This window comes from Lathamus discolor, chromosome 3 (assembly GCF_037157495.1).
Source record: "Lathamus discolor isolate bLatDis1 chromosome 3, bLatDis1.hap1, whole genome shotgun sequence".
Classification (NCBI taxonomy): domain Eukaryota; kingdom Metazoa; phylum Chordata; class Aves; order Psittaciformes; family Psittacidae; genus Lathamus; species Lathamus discolor.
This window is the reverse complement of record NC_088886.1, coordinates 71,640,470-71,667,948: the sequence shown is the minus strand read 5'-3', so window position 1 is coordinate 71,667,948 and position 27,479 is coordinate 71,640,470. Positions and strand designations below refer to the sequence as shown.

The window sequence follows — 27,479 nt, the reverse complement described above, 5'->3', positions numbered from 1 at the left end:
CTTAATACACTGCATACTTTTTAAATGTGCTGTTCTTTATATCATTAACAATGATACAAAGACTGCTAGCAGTCTGTAACAGTGAAGGAAGGACTTCTTTAACAATGTAATATATTATTTACCAGATAGCCTGTGGGCTGTTTTCTTTGATGGTGATAGGATATTGTGTCAGAACAGAAAGCAGTTGGTATTGATACAGATGTTGCAGAGGGATCATGAGAAGAAAACTGGAGGAGGGCCAGCTAATTCTGTAGTGTGTTCTCAAACCCACCATGCCATTAGAAGTATTAAAATCTGTTGGTAAACCTGTCAGTTGGCATTTAAAGTATTACACTTGTTAGGCTGCACATCCATGAGCTTTTCTGTAAATCAAACAGAAGTTTGTGTTTGTGCTTACAAAGCCTGCTGGGAATATTGCTGTCCATAAAGATAGGAAGCTGTGAAACATCAAGCGAAACTTTAATGGTGTACACAGCAAATGCCTTTAGCACCACGTGTTGTTGTCTGACCTCTGTGTCCACAGCATCTGTTCCCAAAGCACTGCTCTTTTGGTTGAGCAGCTGCCTGAAAGTAGAGGTCAGTGGGAGATGGGAGCAAATGTTAAGTAACAATAATAATGAAATCCAGTGACCAAGGGATTGATTTTTCAGAAACAAACTCCTTTTCTGCCTTGAGTTACAGCTGATGAAGTAATAGATGCTATAAGACTAGGGACTTGGTGCTTTAAGGAACCTGACGAATAGTACAAATCTGGTTTAATGTTCACATAAAACTAAACTGCCTGCCACAGCAAGTCAGGCCTTGTTTGCAGCTCCCATGGCTTTGACATGCCATGTCGTAAGAGTAGACAGCCTCAGAGACTCTCCTGTTTACTGATATTCTTATGTCCTGAGGTGCTTTAGTAGTGGTCAATAGCCAGGAGTTTTAACAGCAGAGCTGCTATCTTGGCCCTTTTTCTGGCTAATATGATAGTTGTGGAAACAGCAAGCAATCCAAAGGGATTTGGTTCCTGAACAATTAGATGTTACAATTAAGGGGCCTCATCAAGCTCTTTGGTGACCATACTTTTAAGTCTTATTCTGGAACTGATGGAATGGGAATTGGGCTCGAGCTCCATCATGCCTCTGCCTGGAACTTTTGAGGCAGTGCAAGGAAGCTAAGGGACCTGGAGTGCATGACAGGGGCAGTTCTTGTGTCCAGACCCACTGCTACTGTAAGCCAGCTCTTCTTCCTCTATTGGAGCTGGCTAATCCAGTCCCTCAAAAGCTCAAAGAGTAGTATGACCTCGTTTTCCTTGACTTGTGTCTCTCTGCTACATGGTCTCTGTACTACACACTTAGCTGTGTTTGGCATTCAGTTTCAGCTGATCTCAAGAAGTTCTTCAAGGAGCTGGTGGGGGAGAGTGGCAAAAAATGCCTCGGTTAGCTTGTAGCTTGGTCCTGTTGATGCCTCTTTTGGGCTGTTATGTTTTTTTTAGAAACAGTAAAGAAAAAAATGGAGTCATAGTTGTAGGACACTTCTGAAGCTTGTTCTGCAAAACTTCCACCAAAACTGAAGTCAGTATATGTCTAGTTCTCAAATGCTTGTAATGCTTTCTTGTAGTATTTATATTCACTAATATGTTGAAGTGGACTTGGGAATCATAGAATCATAGAATAGTTAGGGTTGGAAAGGAAATCAAGATCATCTAGTTCCAACCCCCCTGCCATGGACAGGGACACCTCACACTAAACCATCCCACACAAGGCTTCATCCAACCTGGCCTTAAACACCGCCAGGGATGGAGCACTCACAACCTCCCTGGGCAACCCATTCCAGTGTCTCACCACCGTAACAGGAAAGAATTTCCTCCTTATATCCAATTTAAACTTCCCCTGTTTAAGTTTGAACCCGTTACCCCTTGTCCTGTCACTCCAGTCCCTGACAAAGAGTCCCTCCCCAGCATCCCTATAGGCCCCCTTCAGGTACTGGAAGGCTGCTATTAGGTCCCCACGCAGCCTTCTCTTCTCCAGGCTGAACAGCCCCAACTTCCTCAGCCTGTCTTAATACGGGAGGTGCTCCAGTCCCCTGATCATCCTCGTGGCCCTCCTCTAGACTTGTTCCAACAGTTCCATGTCCTTTTTATGTTGAGGACACAAGAACTGCACACAATACTCCAGGTGAGGTCTCACAAGAGCAGAGTAGAGGGGCAGGATCACCTCCTTTGACATGTGGGTCACACTCCTTTTGATGCAGCCCAGGATACGGTTGGCTTTCTGGGCTGCGAGCGCACACTGAAGCCGGCTCATGTTCATTTTCTCATCGACCAGCGCCCCCAAGTCCTTCTCTGCAGGGCTGCTCTGAATCTCTTCTTTGCCCAGTCTGTAGCTGTGCCTGGGATTGCTCCGACCCAGGTGTAAGACCTTGCACTTGTCGTGGTTGAACTTCATAAGGCTGGCATCAGCCCACCTCACAAGGTCCCTCTGGATGGCATCCCTTCCCTCCAGCATATCAACTGGACCACACATCTTGGTGTTATTGGCAAACTTGCTGAGGGCGCACTCAATCCCACTGTCCATGTCAGCGATGAACATGTTAAACAAGACCGGTCCCAACACCGATCCCTAAGGGACACCACTCATTACCGGTCTCCAGCTGGACATTCAGCCATTGACCACAACTCTTTGTGTGTGGCCATCCAGCCAGTTCTTTATCCACCAAGTGGTCCATCCATCAAATTGATATCTCTCCAATTTAGAGAGAAGGATGTCATGTGGGACAGTGTCAAACGCTTTGCACAAGTCCAGGTAGATGGCATCAACTGCTTTACCCTTGTCCATCAATTCTGTAGCCCCATCATAGAAGGCCACCAAATTGGTCAGGCAGGATTTCCCCTTAGTGAAGCCATGCTGGCTGTCACCAAGCACCTTGTTGTTTTCCATGTGCCTTAGCATGCCATCCAGGAGAATGTGCTCCAAGATTTTACCAGTCATGGATGCGAAAGATGTTTTTCACTATCAAAACTAATGAGAGATACTAAGGTAGATGGCTGCTTAGAAAGGGACTAAAAATTAATCCATTCTGTGTTGCAACCCTCAGTGAAGCCTGGATATACCTGTGCAGCTTTCAGTATCTGAGGTTAAGGAAGAGTTTGAGAGATGAAATAGGTTTTGTAAGCTTTGTTGTGCAAAGCATCGTGTGTATGACCTGGAGTGGGCTGGATGTATTCAAGTGAAACATCAGCTCAAGGAAATCCTGTGTGAATTTGGTCTAAAGAAGACTCAAATATAACTTGAAACAGACTTGAAGTTTTGTCTGAAGACGAATTTAATGATAGTGCTGCAGTTGTCCTGTTTGAGTAACAGGAAAAGGAGAAAGAGAAAACTTTGTTTTACTGTCAGAACTAGGTTTTTTTTCTGATTTTTATTAATGAAAAACACTTTGAAAGGATAAGGAAATTCTTTTGTTTCCATGATACAAAAAATGAGAGCAATTAATTCACTCAGAATTTGGGGATTTTAAGATTTATCATAGAGTGGTAGAAACATGGAATCATTAAATGGTTTGCAGGGACCTTAAAGCTTATCCAGTTCCAACATCCCTGCTGTGGGCAGGGATACCTTTCACTAGAGCAGGTTGCTCCAAGCCCCGTCCAACCTGGCCTTGAACATGGCCGGGGATGGGGCAGCCACAGCTTCTCTGGGCACTCTGTTACAGCACCCCAGCACTTTCACAGGGAAGAACTTCTGCCTAAGAGCTCATCTCAGTCTCCCCTGTTCTGGTAGGTTAAAGCCATTCCCCTTGTCCTGTCCATACAGGCCCTTGTCCAGATCCCCTCTCCAAGTTTCTTGTAGCCCCTTTACGCATTGGGGCTGCTTTAAGGTCTCCTTGGAGCCTTTTCTTCTCCAGACTGAACAAGCCCAGCTCTTTCAGTTCTGTCTCCAGAGCAGAGCTGCTCCAGCCCTCACAGCATCTCCGTGGCCTCGTCTGGACTTGCTCCAAGGGATCCATGTCCTTACTTAGTTTGTATAAAGCTTACTTTTTCCCTGTTCATTGATGCATTTGCTGTTTAAAGGTGCATACAGTAGAAATTTACTCTTTTATCTTGATCTCCTGGTATGGAATAAATACTGCTGCTTCCTCTTCCTTGAGAACTAGACATTATCCTTCAAAACAGTGTGAAGGTGTAGCTAATGAAAAGCTGTGTTATTAGAAAACTTCTAAGAACATGTGTTTTGAAGTCATCTTGATTTGATTTACAAAAAATCATTTGTAAAATGTTTGAGACTATTTTCTGCATTTTCAGTAGTGCCATGATCCAGTATTGGGGCAGTCCCAAGTGTCCTTTGAGTTGCTGCACAAATATGAAATAGGAGTGGAGAAGATCAATGTCTGCATTGTATGTTGTAAATTTGTTGTGGTGGTGTGTGTGGTTTTTCTTTTAGTGCCAGACTAAAAGAGACGTTATTGGTAGCTCAGTGCCATGCATATTCTTAGTTTTTCTGTTTGTTTGGGTTTTTTTTGCCAAGGAGTCTTAGTTAAAAAAAAAAACCTTACTAAAAAGGTGATTGGGGGAAGTTGAGAACAAAGTGATAAGACAGAACGTGTCATTTTGGCGTGCAAATACAGCTTAGGAATCTATTTTGTCTCAACTGAAGATTGCCTGGGAATCAGTGGAGGAAAAATAGCTCCATCTATAATGTGTGATTTAATTGAAGTGATGAAAGGTGCTGGTCTGTGCTGATGTATTCCAGTACACTTACTATAAAAAGTCACCTGCTTGACTGAAAGCTGCAAATTGTACTTTGGAGAGCAGGGATGGAACAGCATGCTGTTGCTAAGCTACTGGAATTTTTATGACCTGCTATTTACTTCACAAAACTAGAGCAAATGAGACTGTATTTTAAGAATCTGTATTTCAGATACCATATGGAATTCAGAAATTTGGTGATCTTGTCTGAAAATAAGTTTGGCTTTTTGTGTTAGTGTCTGAAGTTCAGATATGAAGCACCTTCTTAATGCTTCTTGTAATACTTTCTATTCAGTTGCTAACAGGAAGGTCTGCATTTAAAAGAAGCTGTTACTACCATTGCATTCTCTGCTGGTTAACAGACCCCTAATTTGGTAAGCCTTAGGATGTTAAGTTCTTAACACTTAAAATCCAGCGTTAAGAAACTGAATGACCTGCAATGTTTTCTTTCCCCTGAAGGAGCCAGGTGAAGAGAGTAAATTTTCTTGGCTTTCTTTAAAGTTACATTTCTCTGAGAAAAAGCCTAATTACCAGCCCAGCTTTTGTGAAGAGTAGCTAAAAGGGCAGAGAAAGCTGGTGCAACTCCCATAGGTTGTTACCAGTGTCTTCTAACATGCAAACCTAGGCTGTGAATATCACGTTTGCCTCTTTCAGTTCTATGATTCGTGACAGTGATACAGTTTTATTTGAAGGGATAACATTGTAATTTGTTTTCTTTCCTGTCAGCCTCCCAAGGTAAAATGCTTGACAAGAATCTGGCATCCGAACATTACAGAGACAGGAGAAATCTGCTTAAGGTAGTAAAAGCATTCTGTATTTTTAATCTTGGAGGTTTGTCTGCGTGAGAGAGTGTTTGTAATTTTCATGCCAATATGTTTTTTAACAGATCCTGCAAATCTGACCCTTAAGAACTTTGATATCTACTGAAAGTATTGTTCTTGCTGTCATTAGAGACCATGAAGAACCTGGCTTTTCAGGTTCAGACTTAGTATTCTGTTCTACTTGGGTTGAAAATGTAAACTCCAATCTAAACAAAACTGAATTGTTTCCTTCCTCCATAAATGTATAGTTCTTATGCCCTGAGAGGGCTTAAGGTTTTACTTGTTTAATTCCTGAATGTGTTACATGCTTGAAAACCATTTATATTTAAAAAAGGAAGGAAAAAGGTCCCTTAAACTTTGACAGTAATTATTCTATATTTACCATTTATTTTAATGTTTAACACTGTAAGACACATGCACCAGTTAGAACCACACAGAGTTGGGACAGTGTATGTCAAGGTAGGAAGCCCAAAAGCTTCACTGAAGGGAGAGGCTTTTGTTGCTGGGTGCTTATCCCAGCAACATAAATTGTAATGTTTCATAAATCAGAAATGTTTCCTCTTCAAAATCAGTTTCTGAAATGTTGTAATTTCAGTGTTTCATCCCGAGTACTTGCTGGTGAAATTGGCCAGAAACCAAGCAGAAGCAGGAGTGAGAAGCATGACTGTCATCTCTCAAGTTAATGGGACATGAAAATAGATGAAACAGAAGCAATGGATATAAGTGAGACTGAAAGCTGTTCTGAAAATCCAAAACAGTTGCCACCATATGTAGTAAATTAGTGTCTAATAAAAAGCTAAATTTCCCCTACACTTAAAAACTGGTTTAGTGCTGTGTTCAAAGTCCTGAAGGTCCTGGTGAAAATGAAATTGTCACTGGGCAATCTGTCATGCTTCATAGACAGGTCAGGCTCATCAGATGATAAGAGAGAGAGGGCTGATACCAGTGCTTTTAGCTATAGTGGTCTGCTCCATGCTTCTAAGAAGCTCCTGTCAACAGAGTGATAGAAACCAGCCTGAGGAGGCTGTAGTATGTGGTGCTCACTAGTGCCAGACTCTGGCAGGATTACAGGCAGTGAGGGCTGGTGTCCATCGACCTTACCTTCCCTGCAGGAATTTAAAAACACTGGAAAAGCATACTAAATCCTCTGAAACTACGTAAAAATCTGCTTGTCCACAATTATTTGAAGCTGGTGATACAAGAAGCTGTTTTGGCAAATATATATTGCTACTTTTACCAATTCTGTAGTGTTTTTCAGTGCCTTGTCATTTGACAGTAGGGAGACTGATTTACAGTTTAAATTCCACCCTAAGTCCTTGTGGAGAAAGCTTAGGTGATCCGAGTCTAATAGCACAAGTAAAAGAATGAGTAAGTGAGCTGTTCAGAATCAGAACAAGAAATACTGTACACCAAATGACAGCTAACAGTTTAACCTTCTGACTACAGGGCAGCATCTTCTGGGATTAAGTAAAGCCTCTCATTCTTGAGCGTATGTCACTGTTTCTTGTCTTTAAACAGTTTTAATCATTAAAGATGAACATAATGTTGGAACATCATAGTTTTGCTGAAGTAATTCTTCAGCATTTGCACTGAAATGTCAGCTTTATTTGACTGTCAAATACTTTAGCATCTCAAACCTCTGAAATGTCTTAGCATTTAGTTGGGAAAACTAAAATAACTTTGATTGCTTTATGCCTGTTATAATGGAGCATGCTCTCTCTATATAGTACCTGCAATCAACTTATACAAGAGTCTTTACATTAAAATAGCTTCAGTTATTTTTAAAAGCAGAAAAAAAATCCTCATTGGTATTTTTCCTAACTGTCTCTTTACTGAACTTACCTCACACCATGGTATGTGCTGGTTCAATAGTCATCCCTGAATTAAAACATACCTAATTATTAAACTTGTGGTCCAGTGTAATAGTTTTGGGAAGGAAAAGTGTTTGTTTCTCTGTGCTTTATGCATTGTGGTCACACTGGACCATACTTGTGCAGTGGAGGCAATACCCACATGTGGATGAAAAGCATCGGGATACCTAGAAAGAATATTCTTGCATACTACATAGACCAGTTGACTACTCTTTTGACAGTGTGTAATGCATGTTAGTGTTTTATTTTTTTTTTAACTCCTAGTGATGTGATTTATGCTTAAGGTGTTTTTTTTTTTTTTTCTCCCTGACTGCATAAGCTTTTAGAACAGTTTAATCACTCAAATCTCACTGCTTTTCTGCCACGTGGTGAGGTGGTCAGTGTTGTCGGATGTGTCTTTTTCATCAGTAAATGTTGCTAGCTAAGGTTTGGTTGCTTCATGAGATAATATTAAAGGCTGCTGAATGGAGAAGTGTTTGAAGACTGATTAATTGTATCATCTAGTTTCGTAGAATCATAGAACAGTTCGGGTTGGAAAGGACCTTAACATCATCTAGTTCCAACTCCCCTGCCATGGGCAGGGACACCACACACTCAACCATGTCACCCAAGACTATATCCAACCTGGACTTGAACACTGCCAGGGATGGAGCATTCACAGCTTCCTTGGGCAGCCTGTTCCAGTGCCTCACCACCCTCACAGTAAAGAACTTCTTCCTTATATCTGATCTAAACTTCCCCTGTTTAAGTTTTAACCCTTTACCCCTTGTCCTGTCACTACAGTTCCTAATGAAGAGTCCCTCTCCCCAATGAAGAGGCCCCCTTCAGATACTGGAAGGCTGTCATGAAGTCTCCATGCAGCTTCTCTTCTCCAGGCTTTCTCACCCTGTCTTCATACAGGAGGTGCTCCATCCCCTGATCATCATCATGGATGCTCCAACAGCTCCCTGTCCTTCTTACATTGAGGACACCAGAACTGTACACAATACTCGCAAGTGAGGTCTCACAAGAGTGGAGTAGAGGGGCAGGATCACCTTCTTCAGCCTGCTGGTCATGCTTGTTTTGATGCAACCTAGGACACAGTTGGCTTCCTGGGCTGCAAGCACATGCTGAAGCTGGCTCATGTTCAGTTTCTCACTGACCAACATCCCCAAGTCCTTCTCTGCAGGACTGCTCCAAATCTCTTCTCTACCCAACCTGTAGCTATGCCTGGGATTGCCCTCACCCAGGTGTAGGGCCTTGCACTTGGCTTGGTTGAAGTTAATGAGGTTGGCATCAGCCCACCTCTCAATATAGGAGTTGTTCACAGAATGAGAAGTTATTTGTGGAAATTCAAGCTGAGTAGCTGGCTGGTCACATCAGTGGCTCGTTTGGTTACTATAGCTTCAAAAGTAGTGATTTTTGCAGTCTTCCCATTGGAACTTGGATATAAGGATTTGAAATCAATCTGGGAGATCTCCTGAGGTACAAGCAGTCGATGTTAAAGTGCAGTTATGAGTTCCTCAGTGGCTGAGGATGCACTCGACTTTTCTCAGGTCCTGCTGCTGAAGACAAAGCAAATGGAAATAGTGTTGTACTGTTCTTCCCTGTTCATGGTGAAGGTCCCCACCTTGACTGCTCATGCTGCAGTGCTCACTCTCCTGTCAGCCCTGCTGCTTCTGCTTCAAGGCATAGAACTGTAGAGTCAACCAGGTTTGGAAAGACCTGTAAGATCATCAAGTCCAGACTTTACCCCAGCGCTGCCAAGGCCACCACTAACCCATGTCACTGAGAGCCGCATCTACACTTTGTGAACACTTCCAGGGATGGTGACACCAGCACTGTCCTAGGCAGGCTGTTCCAATGCCTGAACACTCCCTTGGTGAGGGAATTGTTCCTAAGATCTAGTCTGAACATCCCCTGGTGCAGCTTGAGGCCATTACATCTTGTCTTATTGCTTGTTACCTGGTAGAAGAGACCAACCTCCACCTCACTACAACCTCCTTTCAGGTGGCTGTAGAGAGCAGTAAGGTCCTCCTGATGCTTCACTTCTCCAGACTAAGCACCCCCAGTTCCCTCAGCTGTTCCTCATCACACCTGTGCTCCAGACCCTTTACCAGCTCCATTGCATACACTTGCTCACCAGCTTTAGTAGTCTGAAATGCTGCAGAATTTGCACAGTTGGTTTATCCATGTCTTTACTTTTGCAAATTAATTCTCAAGCATCACAAGGGAAGCTTCAGAATGTTTATTCAACCTAAATAGTACTAGGTGAGCTTTACAGCACTCCTGTTGTATGAGACAGCAAAGTCCTGGCAATTCTAGAATAGTCACTTCAATTAAAAAGTTCTTCCTGTCTGTCAGGTGTCTTGAAACTTTGGTGGAACAAGTGACTTTTGTGGTGTATGATGCGGGTTGTCAAAGGCTTGAAGCACTGAGTGAATGAGAAACTGCTGGTTGTGCTATTTGAGAGCTTCCTAATAGCCCAAGTCCTCTCTGGCAGTAGGACCTGTTGATCGTAGATCTTTCAGCAGAAGCTGTGTGCAGATGCTTGTTTTATGTTTCTGTTCATCTAGCCTTCATTCTGCTGTGCGTATGATGTTCTGAGAGCAGGTCACAGACAGACCTCAGAACTGTCTGTCAGTTATATCTAGGTCATCCCCATGGAGAGCACAAGTTGCATTTTCTCTAGACACCCTGCGCTGGGGAAAGGTTTTAAATAGAGGCTAATGATCATTGTCAATCTTTAGGGAGAAGGTGGATGCTGCTCTAAAAATGCATCAGCACATGAGAAGTATTAGGTTTGCATATCTTTGTAGATTTTCTGCCAGAGCTCTGAGGAGTGTGTCTTCTCTCAAGTCCTGGTTCCAGGAGATGTGCCGAGAGAGCTCTGAGGCTTTGGGAGGTGGGGAGGGTGTTAATGAGGAGGCTTAGCTGTTGTGCTCAGGCACTTTGAGCTCCATCAGTGGAGATTTTCATCTTTTTATTGTGTGTGTTAACTTACTCCTCACTTTTAAGGTCACAGTGAGGTATATGATGAGGCAAAGGGGAGTACTGCAGCACAGTTTGATGAGGAGCAGACAGAAAACAAGCTAAGAAGTTGCTAATTTCTCAAAACCTGAAAATCCTGTCTCTTGCCAGGTTAGGGTTCAGGAGCATTTTTACTTTTACTTTTGTAATGTGTACAAATACTGCAGCCACAAGATGTTATTTTTCACGTTCTTGAAATTAGCTTTGAGCTTCGCTAGTGGTAGTGGCATATTTCATCCATTCCAAGGCACAGAAATAAGATGAGCAGCACAGTTAAGGTGGAATGGTCTTGTTCAATATGATCATCCTGTTCCTAGCCTCTCTACATTGTAAAAGGACTAATGCTTATTTCATTGGATTAAAAACTACGCATATCCAATAAATAACTGTAGAGAGAGGCTGTATGGTCTCGTCGTCTACTGTAATTTAAAAATGACTTAATACATGTTATCCTGCAAATTGGTAAAGCCTAATAGTTTAAGATTATTGCACTTTAAACCTATTACTTCAGTAGTATAAGCTGCTGCTGGTGATGAATTTTTTTGTGCTTTCCTACTTTGCTGGATGAGTTTTGTGGTGTAGATAACTTAGGAACAGAGGAGGAGGTGGTTAGGAAAAGATGCTTCCAAGAGTTTTCCAGACTTTCTCATTCAGATTATTACTTCTGCTTTCATAAACACGAGCAAGACTTCAGTTTGTTTCTCAGTTGTGCTCTGGTCTCCAATATTTTTACTTCCTGTAACTGCTGATGTTTGACCTGAAAGGTCCAGTAATACCTAAACAACTAAATACACCTCAATGATTTCAACTTATAAATAGGTCAACAGCTTCACTGGACTAAGTATGTAGCATACTATGCAGGTCATGTAAAATTTCTACACGAGATCTGTAATGGTGCTATGTGGAATGTAATTCTAAGAAGGCATAACAATTCTTGTACTTTAAAATCCCAGTATCTAGATATAGCGCAAGAGGTAATTCTTGTGTTGCAGCTTCTCCCTAAGTGTTTAATCTTTTCTGAAAAGACTTCTGACAATGGTTGTTTATGTAGAAGTCGCACTGTATAATAATACATGTGTCTTTTTTTTTTTCCAGTTTATTGAGAGAGCATTCAATTGATGGCACTGGCTGGGCTCCAACTAGAACATTAAAGGTACTGTTTCCTTTTAGATGCATACATCAAACTAGATATATCTATCTTATAAAATACTTTTATGGACTTGGAAAGAGACAGATAATGCGCTTTGCTCTAGAAACAACTGAGGATTTTGTCTTTCAACAAGTGTTGGTGGCAATACTGAAACAAGTACAGTGCTAACTGATTACAGAAATGTTTTCTAGTTTTAGCATAGCTGCACACATACTGCTTTGACTGAAAACGGGGTTTGCAGGTGACTCTGAGAAAGCGTGCTCAGTGAGGATGGTCTGTCTTTTTTACCCAGGTGACAAATGCAAGAGCATGACAGCAGGACTAACAGTAATCCATAAGCCTTGTAATTCCCACTGTATAGATATTCCTGAAAAATCTCTTCTAGGTCTTTTCCAACCTAAATGATTTGATGATTCCTTCCCCTCCCCTATCCCCTTAGGTTCCTCTGGGAGTTGGAAAAGTGAAAGTTGCATTTGGGAGAAATGCCATGTGGAATAGAATCAGGAGTGTAGTTACTGCACTGTCTGGAATTCTGTTTCATCCCTAGTGTTCAAAGGAGGGAACAGCACAGCTGCACTTAGGTGTTGCATAAAGCAGGATGCTCTTGGCTAGTTTAGTCACTCCGGTAGGGAAATAACTGTCCTTTAACCTTGCCTGCAATGTCATTTTACCCAAGTCACTAAAATAAAAGTGAAATGTGACCTGCTGGTAGTTGTGCCAATGTGGTTACAGAATGGCTTCAGGGATTGGTCCCACCACAGCTGGGCAGAGTCAGCAAATTCAGTCATGGGTCTTACATGAAATACTCTTGAGGAGATGGTCACAAAAGACATGTGCTTCAGTGCAGTGACTGCTCTTGTCTTGCTGCAGGATGCAGTCAGTTGTCCATTTACTGTTACATGACCTTCCTGCCAGAAGAGCATTACAGAGCACTGAGCAGCAATAGTCTCCCTTTTTGCTTTTGCTGAGAAGCTTGCCAGAATTAGTTCTTAAAGAACATGAGCTGCAGTAGGTAGTTGAAGGGTACACATCAGGTGTTTGCTTCTTTTCAAAAAGCAAATTGAAAATGAGTTTTATCTAATACTTGATTTCCTTTTTGGCACTATGAATGAGATCTATGACTTTCTTTGTCTGTAAAACCTCTTCTTGAGCATAAGACTTTCTGGAAAGTGACGTGGGCGTGTGTGTGTTGGTTTATGGGTTTTCTTAAACCTGTTTTTATTTTATTACCTAATATGATTTTGTTTTGCCCCTTATGTTTCTGCTTTCATATTACGTTTAATCAAGATGCTTAATGGGTGGTTCAGTTGACTAGTTCTGTTCCTGTCCTTGTATTTCATTCCTAGAGAAAGTTTTTGCACTACAAATTTTAAGCTTTGGCATTAGAAATTCAGTACACCGATACTGCAACTGGACAAGAATGTACATGTATTTTTTTCTGCCTTCCTAGCTTTGTTCACTGTATCTTTCTGATAAAGTACTGCTGCACCTTAAGACTGTAGGTGGGAATAGCCATTGACGTTATGTGTATTTAACTTCCCGTTCTCACTGATGATGGAAGATGTGATTAATCTTCACTTCCATTTTATTCTTTCATCAGTTTGCTAATTGCATGTGATTAATTTCATACATGAAACATCCTGGAATCTGAGCTATGACTTTTACCTTCAAAAAATCAAAGGGGAAAACTTCCACAACCCCAAACAAAAGAACCTAGGAACGTAGTCTGTGGGTATTGAAATAAAACATTCAACAAGAGAAGGGGAGATAATAACTTTATAAAGAAAAAAAATGGAATCCAGTATCCCCCTTGGATTTTTTTCTTTACCCATGGGCATTGAAGCACCACAACTGCAAGCTCAGATTTTATAGCTTTAAGAAAAAACACCCCAAATTGTAAAGTTTTAATTTATTTTTTGTCTTGAGAGTCTCCATTTTAAATAAATGTACAGTTTCAGTAAGTGTTCTCCCCCTTGTCAAGTTGTTACTTCATGTGACTTGAAGTGTCATCAAAAAAGTAAGTACATGTTGCTCCTAACTTCCAAATTGTGCCTCTGTAGGAAAGCCGTAGTTACACAGTGTCTCCAGTGCAAAAGAAGCTTAAACCCAAATGAGCAGAAATAGCCATTGGGGTTGTTGGTAAGCTGCAAGCACTATTCCCTAAATAGTGTTTTTGCTGAGGATATGAATTGTAATTAGATGGTAACTGGCATCTGAGGTGGTCTGTTTTTTGTTGAAGATGTTCTTCATCCATTCCAAGTGTGCTCTTTGAAAGGACTCTTAAATATAGGAAAGGTGAGTCTCATCCAGAGCCAGGGTTCCTGATGGCCAGTCCATCATGTGCTGTTCCAGATCTTTGGCTGGTTGCCACCAGCTTCATGCATGCATTCCTATGTGTTTTGAAGCTTGATTAGCGTCCAGGTGCTTAGATTCCAGGCTGCACGTGTTGCTGAGATGGAAATATGGAATTGTGCTGGCTTATCAACAGTATGGCCACGCAGTCAAGTTTCTTGTCAGTGTGCATTAATAACTGTAGTAGGTGGCAAACAAAAGCCTTGAGATGTGACTTAGGTTACTTTTCTCTCTTAACGCGTTGTCTGCACCCAGTACTTCAGCCTTCCTGAAACCTTTGTTTCCATCATTTACTGAACACCATGCTTTGGAGAACCTGCCTATCTCCACAAGTAGATTACGGTGTGAATTTGCACCGTAGTGCTATGGATAGTATCCGGTCTTGGCCAGTGATGGACTTGAAAGTCAGTATTTCATATTCAACTCATAAATAATATGAAGGCAGCCTTGTTTTCTGGAGGATAGTACCCAAATTTGCCCAGTAAAACACTCTAAACTGCTGCTGAAATGCTTAATTTGAAACTGGGGATGTTCTTGTATTCTGTGGCAAATTGGCAAGCATTACTAATGCAGCTATTCTGAGTGCTTTAATAAAATCATTCAAATAGATAACACAAAAGCTTAAAGCCGTGTGCACAAACCAGCTCTGCTGTATGCTACTACATGCCTTCACACTAGGTGTTTCACCTTTCAAAAAGCTAGTGTTTGAGAAGTTTTGGATTGTCTCGTCTTCTGTATCCATATTCTATGCAGCAGAGATCTTATCTGAAAAATAAACTGCTGTGACCTTTTTATCACTTTATTTAATATCAAATGGGTAGAAACTTGAAGAGGCTTTTAAATTATGCCTTTTAACTTTCTGAAATAAAAATTAAAATCTTGTAAATACTCTGTAGAAATTATGTGTTAAAATGTTTTTTTTTTTTTTTTTAACAGTATAGAGAATTCCTAAGGGGTCGGAAAAAAAAGCTAGTTCAGTTTTGCTTACTAGCATTTTGTTGGACTCAGTGTCATCTCATCCATGATTGAATTCTCTTTAAGTTACTAAGTGTTGGATGTTATCTTTTTTTTCCACTTCTTCCTGCTGCTGAACACATTTCCATGGGCCACTGTGAAAAGCAGCCTGTGTACTAGAAAAGGCAGTAAAGAATGTGTTCTCTCTGAATTCCTGTGTTAGATAGAATTTAATCAGGTTATGAGGAAAGTTGGGTTTTAATCCGGAAACAGATTATTGGTAGGTTAATGTTTTTAAATAATCTATATAGAATTCTTTAATTTATGTGATTGTAAACATTTTCTCTGTAAAAATAGTCCAGGATCCTAAATGCTTAGGTAGTTTCTGGTAGCACTTTGGTCCACAGGTTATGTAAAAACTGGTGCAATGCTTTCTAACTGAACTATGAGTTAGCATAGCTCTAACTGAGCTATGAGTTAGCAACAGGTGCTTATTTAACTTTTGGTCTCTGTCTTATGTTCTGCATCATTTTATTGCATATTTCTTTCCCTTCTAAAACAGTATGCATAAAGCTGAAGACTGTTGAAGTTATCTGGGGCCTCTGCTTAGGCTGTCTGTACTTGCTTTTCTACTACTTATAGCTTTGATGGTCAAAATTGAAGTTGTCCAAGCAGAAAGCAAATGGATTTAATTCCATTCTGTTCTCAGATTTTTGTCACTGGAGATACCAGCTTTTAAGTACCTGGTGTGAAATAGCTCTGTTGCTGTGGCTTTGATTCTCTGCTTCTTCCCCCTCAATAATTCCATCTGCAAACTCAAAAGTACTTCGGTAGCTCCTGTTAGTCCTCAGCATGAATGTCCTTGTACTTTACTTGCCATGAGTATCATATGCCTGGGTAAGAGAGGCCTCCTTAGTATTCATCAGCTTCCTCTCAAATGCTTGTTTGCACTTAGCTAGAAAATTCTCTTGGGTGATCTTAAAAAATGAAGGCAGAAGAGGGTCTGTGTATTGTGGTTGCCTGATTGGTTCTAAAAGTCGAACTGTTTCTTCTGCAATACATCTGACAAACTACAACTGGAAATCAGTCAGTGACTGATTTATGAACCATAGAAAAAATCCAAAAAAAAAAAAGCACATTTGTGCAGCCCTGCTGGCTGGCTCTGGAGGGCTGAGCATAGCAGTGTTAAAACCAGTAGTATAAAAATGTATGATAAATGTTCACAGGGAGTGTTTGGTCCTTTTATTTTTTGTAACCCTATTCTGATAGAATCATAGAATCATAGAATAGTTAGGGTTGGAAAGGACCCCAAGATCATCTAGTTCAAACCCCCCTGCCATGGGCAGGGACACCTCACACTAAACCATCCCACACAAGGCTTCATCCAACCTGGCCTTAAACACCGCCAGGGATGGAGCACTCACAACCTCCCTGGGCAACCCATTCCAGAGTCTTCACCACCCTAACAGGAAAGAATTTCCTCCTTATATCCAATCTAAACTTCCCCTGTTTAAGCTTGAACCCGTTACCCCTTGTCCTGTCACTACAGTCCCTGACAAAGAGTCCCTCCCCAGCATCCCTATAGGCCCCCTTCAGGTACTGGAAGGCTGCTATTAGGTCCCCACGCAGCCTTCTCTTCTCCAGGCTGAACAGCCCCAACTTCCTCAGCCTGTCTTAATACGGGAGGTGCTCCAGTCCCCTGATCATCCTCGTGGCCCTCCTCTGGACTTGTTCCAACAGTTCCATGTCCTTTTTATGTTGAGGACACAAGAACTGCACACAATACTCCAGGTGAGGTCTCACAAGAGCAGAGTAGAGGGGCAGGATCACCTCCTTTGACATGTGGGTCACACTCCTTTTGATGCAGCCCAGGATACGGTTGGCTTTCTGGGCTGCGAGCGCACACTGAAGCCGGCTCATGTTCATTTTCTCATTGACCAGCGCCCCCAAGTCCTTCTCTGCAGGGCTGCTCTGAATCTCTTCTTTGCCCAGTCTGTAGCTGTGCCTGGGATTGCTCTGACCCAGGTGTAGGACCTTGTACTTGTCATGGTTGCATTTCATAAGGTTGGCATCAGCCCACCTCACAAGCATGTCAAGGTCCTTCTGGATGGCATCCCTTCCCTCCAGCATATCAGCCGGACCACACATCTTGGTGTCATTGGCAAACTTGCTGAGGGCGCACTCAATCTCACTGTCCATGTCAGCGACGAAGATGTTAAACAAGACTGGTCCCAACACCGATCCCTGAGGGACACCACTCGTTACCGGTCTCCAGCTGGACATTCAGCCATTGACCACAACTCTTTGTGTGTGGCCGTCCAGCCAGTTCTTTATCCACCGAGTGGTCCATCCATCAAATTGATATCTCTCCAATTTAGAGAGAAGGATGTCATGTGGGACAGTGTCAAACGCTTTGCACAAGTCCAGGTAGATGGCATCAACTGCTTTACCCTTGTCCATCAATTCTGTAGCCCCATCATAGAAGGCCACCAAATTGGTCAGGCAGGATTTCCCCTTAGTGAAGCCATGCTGGCTGTCACCAAGCACCTTGTTGCTTTTCATGTGCCTTAGCATGCCATCCAGGAGAATGTGCTCCAAGATTTTACCAGGCACAGAGGTGAGACTGACTGGTCTGTAATTGCCCGGGTCTTCCAATTTTCCCCTTCTTGAAAATGGGGGTTATATTTCCCTTTTTCCAGTCGTCGGGAACTTCACCTGACTGCCATGATTTTTCAAATACGCTGGCCAGTGGCTTAGCAACTTCATTCGCCAGCTCCTTCAGGACCCGCGGATGGATTCCATCAGGTCCCACGGACTTGTGCGTGTTCAGATTTTGAGGATGGTCTCGAACCAGATCCTCTCCTACAGTGGGCCCAAGGTCTTCATTCTCACAGTCCCTGCGTCTACCTTCTAAGACCTGGGTGGTGCAGTCAGAGCCTTTGCCAGTGAAGACCGAGGCAAAGAAGTCATTCAGAACCTCAGCCTTCTCCAAATCCTGTGTAGCCAGTTCTCCCGAGAGCTTCCTCATGGGGCCTGTGTTGTCCCTAGTCTGTTTTTTGTTTGCTACGTACCTGTAGAATCCCTTCCTGTTATCCTTAACGTCCCTGGCCAAGTTTAATTCTAACTGGGCCTTAGCCTTCCTAACCTGGTCCCTAGCTTCCCGGACAACATCCCTGTACTCTACCCAGGCCGCCTGTCCTTGCTTCCATTTTTTATAAGCCTCTTTTTTCCTTTGAATTTTCGTCAGCAGCTCCTTATCCATCCAAGGAGGTCTCCTGGCCTTTCTGCCGCACTTCCTTCTAGTTGGGATGCAGCACTCCTGAGCTCGTAGCAGGTGATCCTTGAATATCAACCAACAGTCTTGGGCCCCCCTGCCCTCCAGGGCTATGTCCCATGGAACCTTACTAAGCAGGCTCCTGAAGAGGCCAAAGTCTACTCTTTTGAAGTCCAGGGCAGTGAGCTACAGTTAGTCTCTGACACTTAGCGATCTATTTTTTGTAGGATTTTCGTGTTTATTGCGAAGGTGTATATGTATTTCAGTTCTTCACTGAGCTATTTTAAAGCTTTTATCATTTTTGTGTTACTGCTGTCAGGAGAGACAGGGGCAGGAATGGCAAACATCAAGATAGTCTTAAACTTATGCAGATGCTATTTATATCCACCTGTAGGAAAACAATTTTTTATTAGGAATTCCTTTCCCATAGCTTCAGATACTAGGTTAAGAAATACCTGTGCTATTAGGTTATCAAATCTAAAAATAATTCTCATTTACAATAAACTATTGCTGTTTGGGTTTTACCTATCAGAGGCTTGATATTTAGTTATTATTTAGTACTACTTGAGAAAATATGCCCTGTTTGCTGTTGTCTTAAGGCAGTAAAATGACTTTCTTTGAAATCATGCAAATGTCAAACTGTAGTCTCTTGGAGAAATAAATCAGAGGGTCCAGACTTAATTTTTGCAGTTACCTTTATCTCAGTGTTTAAGCATAAACCTGAGTAGTTTTAAAAGCTTCAGTATAAGCACAGAACTTTCATCCATCATCTTAATGAATGCTTGATGTCTGTTGTCAAAACTATGTAATTAGTGCAGAGGAGTATTTCAAACAATAACTATCACTGTCTTCAGGATGAAGGGAAAAAGTAAACCTGTATGTTCTGTGTCATTCTCATTAATTCTACCGCTGATACTTTTTTTTCCTCATACAGTGATATAGTAACATTGTTCTGCTATTGATTTATTCAAATCCCATTTTGGAATGGGTCTTTTATTGTACGTAGAAATGTCAAAGCATATGCTTGTAAAAGCTGCCTTCCTGAATGCGTTATGTTTGTCTCCCGTATTAGTAAAGAGAGAAGGATAAAGTCATTGAAAGAGCAAAGCTGAAGGCTTCATGGCAGTGGCAAAGAGCACAAATGCCAGCTAATAACAGCACAGGAGGAGAAGTTACTGGGAAACAAAGCATAGCTAGCAAGGAGTTTCTTGATCTAACATGAATTTTACAGCCATATCCTGTGATCTTCTTTGTCATGATCACCAAGTGTATGAAACTGACCCCCTGAAAAATGGTGTGTGTGATCTCAAGGGGGAGATGGACTCCATGTCTTTTGCCAAAATGTAAGTAGTACTTAAGGGTGTATTAGGAGTTCTCAGGGGTTCAAAGCCTTGTTTCTGGTATGGTTTGGAGGGTGGTGTTCTCTTTGTTGGTCCGCATCTCTATATCCCTGCCTGGTGCTGGACCCCACATGGTATGCATTTTCAGCAGGACACCTGGCCTGACGTTATCCGGCAGTTTCGTTCTCACACAGCACAACTGTTCTGGTCCCATGGACAGTGGGGACAGGCAGAGATCCTGCTTTGAGATAGCATTGCCCCTCTGAACCCAACCAGAGCCTGGCCTTGGGGCAGTGTGTGAGTTGAGCCCCAAACAAGTTGTGAGGGAGATGTAGTTGTTTCAGTCAGCTGGGTTTCTGAATGTCCTCAGTCACAATTTAAATAGGTATTTTAGCTGTTGCAAGAAGCACAGCTTTACTACAAGGTATGTTTTGATGGTTCAAGCCTCCTTCTGTAAAGGAAATCATCTAAAGAAAAGTGCAGTGCAAAAGACTTGTATTTCTTTGATGCTTTTGCTCTCTAAAGTGCTTAAAAGTGTCCATTGTCACTGCTTTAATTCCTTTGCTGTTCTTCTCCGCCTCTATAAATTGAATAAGCAGCAGACAAAACCACCTTCAGATGCAGTATATAAGCTTCTGAATACAATCTTTCATGCGGATGTGATAGTATTCTGATTTTGTTAAAATAAGTTTCAGGAAAATTTTCTGCAAGGATATATTGTGTTGCATTTTGATTTTATAAATTAGCTTTATCAGTTTTTTAAGAAGAGATTTATTCCCTACTCCTTAAATGCCCAGGCTGGTGAAAGTACTTAAATCAATGTATTGTCATAATCTCTGCTTCATAAAAGGTTTACAAACACCTTCTTTTTCTTTTGAATAGCTTCTGGCAAATCTTTGTTTTAAACACAGTAGCTGTTATTACTAGCATGATTTTAAAGAGTGACTCAGTAGAACAGTGTGGTACATTAGTAGGTCTAATTAAACCCGGCTTGTTTTCTCCAAATTGTTGATTTCTTGAATGTGCAGTTTATGTCAGCTTTAATCAGTTCAGTAGACTGGTCTCCAGGGGGCGATGCTTTAGTGTTCCCAGTGCTGGAGTATCATTCATTAAGAAGCTGTCACAGAATTCCCCAGGGAACAATTTGTAAATGATTATCTCCTTGCTCTGAAGTAACCTTGGGGACAAATGTCAAGGAGTCAGTGACAAAAGTAAAGGATTTTAGACAAGTGCTCCTGCATAGTTGGCAATTCACAACTGTCTTGGTCTCTGGGAGAGGAACAGACTGGAATTGTTCCTCGTTTCTTCCCGCTAGTATATTTGAGCACAGAAGAAAACGTTTTCCAGCCTTCCTCTTTTTTTGTGTTTGCTAACTGGAGCAGTTCATGCTGTTTAAATTGCCCAAATGCCTTTAAGTAAGCTACTGTTGTGTTTGGGTGGGAAGCATGAGCAGGAATTGCAGGCACATGAGAATTGAGATGGCCTTTGTGGTTGATTCAGAAAAGCTGGTCTGTTCATCATCTTACTCCAGATGGAAATGGTGTTTTACCTGCTACAGGAATTTTATTTGGGAAAAGACAGTTTAGGAGGGAAGCAGGTTTTTTGTAAGCTCAAAACTGCCTACTATTTCTGGCATGTAAACATAGTGGGGTTTTTAACCCAATGGACCAGTGGTACGTTTTGTGTGGTCAGTTACACTGTAGTGGTTACAGACAGTCAGTCGTAGAATGGTTTGGGTTGGAAGTGTCTTCCACAGCTCATCTAGTGCAACCCCCTGCAATCAGCAGGGACATCTTCAATTAGATCAGGTTGCCCAGAACCACATCCAGCCTGGCCTTGAATGTCTCCAGGGATGTGGCATCCACCACCTCTCTGGGCAACCTGTGCCAGTGTTTTGCTAGCCTCACTGTAAAGAATTTTTATCTCGCATCCAGTCTGAATCTCTCTCCCCTCTTTTAGTTTAAAACCATCATACCTCGTCCTGTTGCATCAGGCCCTGATGGAAAGTCTCTCCCCATCTTTCTTACAGGCCCTTTTAAGAACTAAAAGGCCGCAATAAGGTCTCCCTGGAGTCTTCTCTTCTTCAGGCTGACCAACCCCAACTCTTCAGCCTGTCTCCATAGCAGAGGTGCTCCAGCCCTCTGAACATTTCTGTGGCCCTCCTCTGGACCCTCTCCAACAAGTCCATGTCTTTCCTGTACTTGAGGACTCCAGAGCTGGATGCAGGATGACAGGGGAGGTCTCACAGAGCAGAGGGGCAGAATTGCCTCCATTGATCTGCTGGCCATACTGCTTTGGATGCAGCCCAAGGTAGGATTTGCCTTGTGGGCTGCAAGCACACATAGTCAAAGAGGGAAGTTTGAGATGTTGGTGGAGGCATGTTGAGGAGACAGAAAGAGAAGTCCAGCAGAGCCAGGGGAAGGTGGGGCTGTGTCTAATGAAAGGTGCTTGGTTTTCTGGGCTGCAGTGAAGACAGAATGAAGCTGGGCTTGTTTGTAGAAGACAACAGAAGAAGGTGAATGGGAATGGAAAACCATCTTGAGCTGGGGCAGCAGAGAGCTGCCCCAGGAGACAGCCATGCACTTGCAGCATGCTGAGGTTTTGTGTGTAATTCTTGTGTGTAATTTCAAGCCCTTTATACATCACAGTTTGGAAGAGTTTGGCACTTGCTTTATTGAAGCTACTGCTTCAGTGTGTAAAAAAAAAAAAAAAAAAACAAAAAAAAACAAAAAAAAAAAAAACCCACACCCCCCCCCCCCCAGAAAAAGTCAACTGCAAACCCCAAAACTAAAACCAGCAAAAATCACCACTTGCTTCAGCCATCTGCTTGTATAAGTGACTGCTGCTCTTTTCATTGATCTGAATGGGTTAAATTATGTATGAAAATGGTTTAGCAGTGAGCTTTAATCAGTCTATTAGATCAGAAGTTCTCCTTGGGTCTTTAAAGAAGTTTCTTTGATTGGAGTTTCATTAGTTGCTTTTGTCTGGCTGTTCGGTGCCTAAATTAATGTATTAAATACGCTTTGCCTGCTAAAGGGAAATTTTAATTTACAAACATTGCCAAGCACAGCTCACCACTGGTCTGTGTCATGGTTTCAATGGCATGGCTTTTGAGAAGTGGTGGTGAGAATTGCCACTTGCAAAGATTTGGTGACTGCAGTGCTTTGAGATTCCCCATCCTCAGGAGAGGCCACTTCAAAGGCTGTAATTGGGATTTTGACTGAGCTGTAAATATTGCCTCAGTGGCAGTTTTGGGTGGTTTTTTTTCCTCGTTTGGCCATAAATAAATCTGTGGGCAGGGGTTTAATGCAACTTTTCACTCCAGTGCAACACAAAACTACTCAAGAATGAAACGAGGCGATTATAAAGGGTTATTTATAACAGCCTGTTGATGATCTGACTTGCTTGTGTTGAATTCCCTGTGCTTGAGCTCCAAATGGTGACAGTGCCATGGAGCAAGATGTGTTTCCTTCTTTATACTGTCTTCCACTTGCCCGCTATGGATTTAACCAGGTACTGTTCTGCTTGGGAACGTTGTCTCATTAGCTCAAGTGTCATACTTGAATCCTCTGAACTAATATAGTAGATGTGAATGAAACACACTTGCATACACAAGACCTGCAGTTCGCTCATGAAGGTGTCCAACCCTGTGAGTGATATCTGTCCTGATGCAAAGCCTCCAGGAGACCAGGACCTGCCTGGGCACAACTGGAGCAGAAACCAGATGTGGCAGCTTGGGGAATTCTGCAGCCTTTTCTGCAGGGTCCATCCTGAACAGACCATGCTGTGCTGCTTCGTTATAAAGCATACAGGAGTTCCTGAGTTTTGCTCTGAGGTTACTCTTCAGTATTTGTGCTCTGGAAGTTTGATGTTAAGCATATAGAAGAAAGTAAGCAAAACAAAGCATAGTAAAGGAAACGGCCTCATCAAGTATTTGGTGTGGGAACAGGCAGATGATTATGTCTGGTTCTCCTTTTGAAGTAGATTCTCTCATTGAAGCGGAGCAGCGTAAAGATGCGTATTAGTAACATTTGAAGGCAACATACGCCCTGCTCCTATGTGTGCAGATAACCTTTAAAACTTCTACTTAGGGTTAACTTCCTGTTTTCAGAGTGTTTAAGCCAGAAATTCAGTAAATGTTGCTAAGGATGATGCTTTATTCCATTAAAAGAAGACAGAAGTTTTTGAACTGTTGTATCTGACAAGGGTCGTCAGTGGCCTGCAGATCCTTCTAGTTTGCCAAGAAAGTGGAAGGTGTCCTTGCCCTTGGCAGGGGTTGGAACTGGAAGAGCTTTAAGGTCCCTTCCAACCCAAACCATTCTATATCATGTCTTTTTCATTAGGATGTAATTGGATAGTGGCATTAAGTCATATGGATTTCTGTGGTCCACCGCTCTAAGTAGAGAGCCCTGAATGGGAAACGAGTTGAAATACACTTTTTTTATTGAAGTTCTTCGCTGTGGCGAGGAAGGTTTTTACTTTGAGTCTTTATTTTCATTGTAAAGGTGCATTTTAGCCATGAATCAATTGCATGCAGTGTTTGTCCTACTAGTGAAAATCGGGCAGTGTGGATTTTGTGATCAGGCAATCGAGTGCTAGCAGACTGTAAGGGCAGGAGATGCAGTGCTGTTCTTGCTTGTCTGGTAGGTGGGAGCTCCAGACAAGAGCCCAGACTTCTGTGGGATGTTGGAGTAGATTAGCTTGGTTATGTTGCTACTAAAGAAAATAATCTTTTCTCTAGGTAGAAAAACTTATCTTCAGAATGATCCTTTTAGAGCTCTTTCTGTAATATTTGGATCTTGTGCATTTTCTTTGCCTTTGAAGGTTGTAAATGGAGGATGTGGACCATGAGACCAGTGGTAGTAGAATCCCTAAATAAGCTGTGCTGACACAATTTGGAGGCAGATTCCCCTGAAGCTTCCTTTTTTGCAGGAATTGCAAACTCTCTTTATTCAGCTGTGTTTAAATAGATGCTTGAAGGCAGTAAAATGATTTGAGACATATGCTCATGTAAGAACAGCATTTCTGCATACTTAGACTATGCCTGAATCTCTTTTCTCTGACATTTTGACAGTTTCAAATACTTGTCTGACACCATCTTAATTTCTGAATTTTAAGGATGGATTGCTGAATTAAGGTTTATTCCCACCCTTTGAACTAAGCAGTGTTGTTTTCAGTTGGTGGCATATACTAAGGTATTATTCTTCTCCTTGAGCAGAGAAGCAACAAGTATAAGGCTCCTATACACACAGAAAGATCTGAACTTGTATTTGAGTATGTTTTATGGGCATTTCTGAATATGGAGCATACATGAAATGGGAAAGCTTTTCCAGTATTTTGATGTAAATTAGTAAAGCTTACTCTTAATCTGCATTTGATTTCCAGTAATTTCATGGGTTAATAGAAAAATAAAGTATGTGAATGTGATCAAAACACCTGATGTGCATGTCTAACTGACTGTGCTTTTCCTTTGCAGGATGTTGTCTGGGGGTTAAACTCATTATTTACTGTAAGTAAATGACTATTTTGTATATCCACTTTCCTTTTCCCTGTCTGGTTTGGTTTCAGCATCACCTAATATGAACCCTGTCTGTTCCCTCTGAAACTGAAGGTCGTTATTTCCTTTGGCTTCCGTGGGTGTTGTACAAGTATGAAATCAGTTTGTGCTTTTGTTTGTGTAACTGCAGGACTCCTACAGGTCAGCTGAAATGCTGGGCTTTTTCATACATCGTTTTACTTTTGGTTACAAATCTGTTATGGGATATTTTGGTATCATGGGATCTTCCATGGTTTGAAATTCCTCCACTGCTTTTCAGGAAATAGAAGATCATGTTGCTCTGAGAAGGAATTGTGTTGGTGTTACAGGGTTGGTTTTTTTCAAATTATATTTAGGAATTAACGACTGCCCTGCAGTCTCATTCCTATTCTGAACACTCATGTTCTTTGTTAAAGGCCTCAGGGCCCACTTGCAGAATTTGCTAAGTCTTTACTGTAGAAAAGCTGCTTTTCAGGAAGTTCAGAATTACAGTCCCCTTCCACAGTTGGGTAGGAAGGTCAGGAAGAAGCAAAGAAGAGCACTAACTTGGCTGCTGCTCCAGGGCATAGAGGAAGCTGTGAAAAGCTTTGGATGAGGAGCATCACTGTGGGCTTCACTAACCACAGCTAGGTTTCAGAGAAGGAAATTCCTTCCACTACTCCCTGCAGGAGGAGGCGTGCAGAGCAGTGGCTGTGCTTCCAGCGTGCTCGCAGGATCATGATGCATTTCTAAGACCTCTAGCACAACCCAAGCCAGTGGCTGGCTACAGTCTGCTCAGCTTTCTTGCAATCCAAAGGCTTGATTTGTTTCAGCAACTTCTATGGGAAATTGATTTAGAGGTTTGGAGAGCATTTGCATTTTCAACAAAGAGTAATTGCGTTTCACAGTTAGTCTCACTGCATGCTGATTAGCTGTAAGAAAGCAAAATTCACTGGAGGTATAGAGGTGTGTCTGCAGAGGCAAAACTGCATGTAAGAATAATCCATTGGGCAAACAGCTGCAGGGTTTGATAGTCACGCATCCCAGGCCATGGGGATTTGTCATGGCCAGTGAGAACTGTGCTACCGAGCTTGCCTCTTGAATTTCCCTCACACCCAGCTTCTGCAAAAATACTAGGCTTTGAAAAGCTGGCACTGAATCATACTGGCCTTGCAGATTCTTTTGGGATTTTCTTGAAGAAAGCCAGTGAAAATGAAATGGATTGGTGTCCTGCTTTGCGTGAAATGGGAGATTTGATACTTGAAAACAAGTCGGAGAGTGGCATACACTTTTCACATGTGTGAAACAATGGCATTTCACTGCTGTCACTAACCTTCAACTGGGGAAAATGATCTGGGCTGCAGGCAGAATAGAGGGTTGTGGTTCTGTGTTATTTGTAACATACTAGATGATCTTTAAGGTCCCTTCCAACACAAACCATTCTATGACATTATGGTATTCCCCTTCTGTCAGCATCTTGGTCTCCATTGTTATTAACCCTATACTCATTCCGAAGTTAGTATTTACAGAGATTAAACGGGTAGACCTGAGATTTATCTTGACTATTTCTGATTCCTGCCCCCACGTGTCCCTAGTTCTTTGGCTATTTGCAGTCCCTTTCCCCTGGTCCCTGTTTTTCCCATGGCACCAAATCTTTCCTGTCGGTCAGACTCCAGGTTATGTAGCTTCTTCTCAGGGTGGATGAAATTGCTTTGCTATGGAAATGGCATTAAGAAAAAAGGTGTTAACTTATGAGGGTGATGAGACACTGGCACAGGTTGCCCAGAGAAGCTGTGACTGCCCCATCCCTGGCAGTGTTCAAGGCCAGGTTGGACACAGGGGCTTGGAGCACCCTGCTCTAGTGGAAGGTGTCCCTGCTTTTGGCAGGGGGGTTGGAACTGGATGAGCTTTAAGATGCCTTCCAACTTAAACAATTCCCTGATTCTATGAAACTCTTCCTGCTTTATCACCACACTGTTTGCAGGGTTTTTTTAATGGTTTGCCTTACCTTTAACTAAAGTCAGCAGGAATTCTGCCTCCTGAAACTTTGAATGTTCCATCAAAATTTGATGTAAAACTGTCTCAGTTTTCAAGCAGAAATGCATCACTGCCAGAGAAGTGTCACAGGACTGTGTGCCACCAGATGGGGTCAAATGCCTTGCTAACGTTGTCCTTTCATTAACTTGTAATTCGGTTTGCAATCATCACTTATTTGCATTTACCTTTAATAGTGCTACCTATCATGGTAGTGAGAAAATATGGTGCTGTACTCACTGGTCTTGCTTTGATTCATTATCTTGTTCATTATGGCTTTGGATTCCTTGTATGATGCAATGAGTGGGAGCCCTATAATGTTCTCTATTCCTTTGCCAGGATCTTCTGAATTTTGACGATCCTTTGAATATTGAGGCTGCAGAGCATCACTTGCGTGACAAGGTGAGTCAGTGGTTTATTTAAAGCATGT

General features: G+C 42.1%; 1 protein-coding gene across 4 annotated transcripts in view; it reads left to right on the top strand.

Moving 5' to 3' along the window:
- The window catches only part of UBE2F (ubiquitin conjugating enzyme E2 F (putative)), an 81,842-nt gene that overhangs the window by 28,102 nt on the left and 26,261 nt on the right, over positions 1-27,479 (top strand). For all 4 annotated transcript variants that reach the window (XM_065669731.1, XM_065669732.1, XM_065669730.1 and 1 more), the window contains 4 exons: positions 5,456-5,526; positions 11,526-11,583; positions 24,977-25,009; positions 27,389-27,451. In XM_065669731.1, the coding sequence (XP_065525803.1) occupies positions 5,456-5,526; positions 11,526-11,583; positions 24,977-25,009; positions 27,389-27,451 (225 nt within the window). The remainder of the gene's footprint in view (positions 1-5,455; positions 5,527-11,525; positions 11,584-24,976; positions 25,010-27,388; positions 27,452-27,479) is intronic.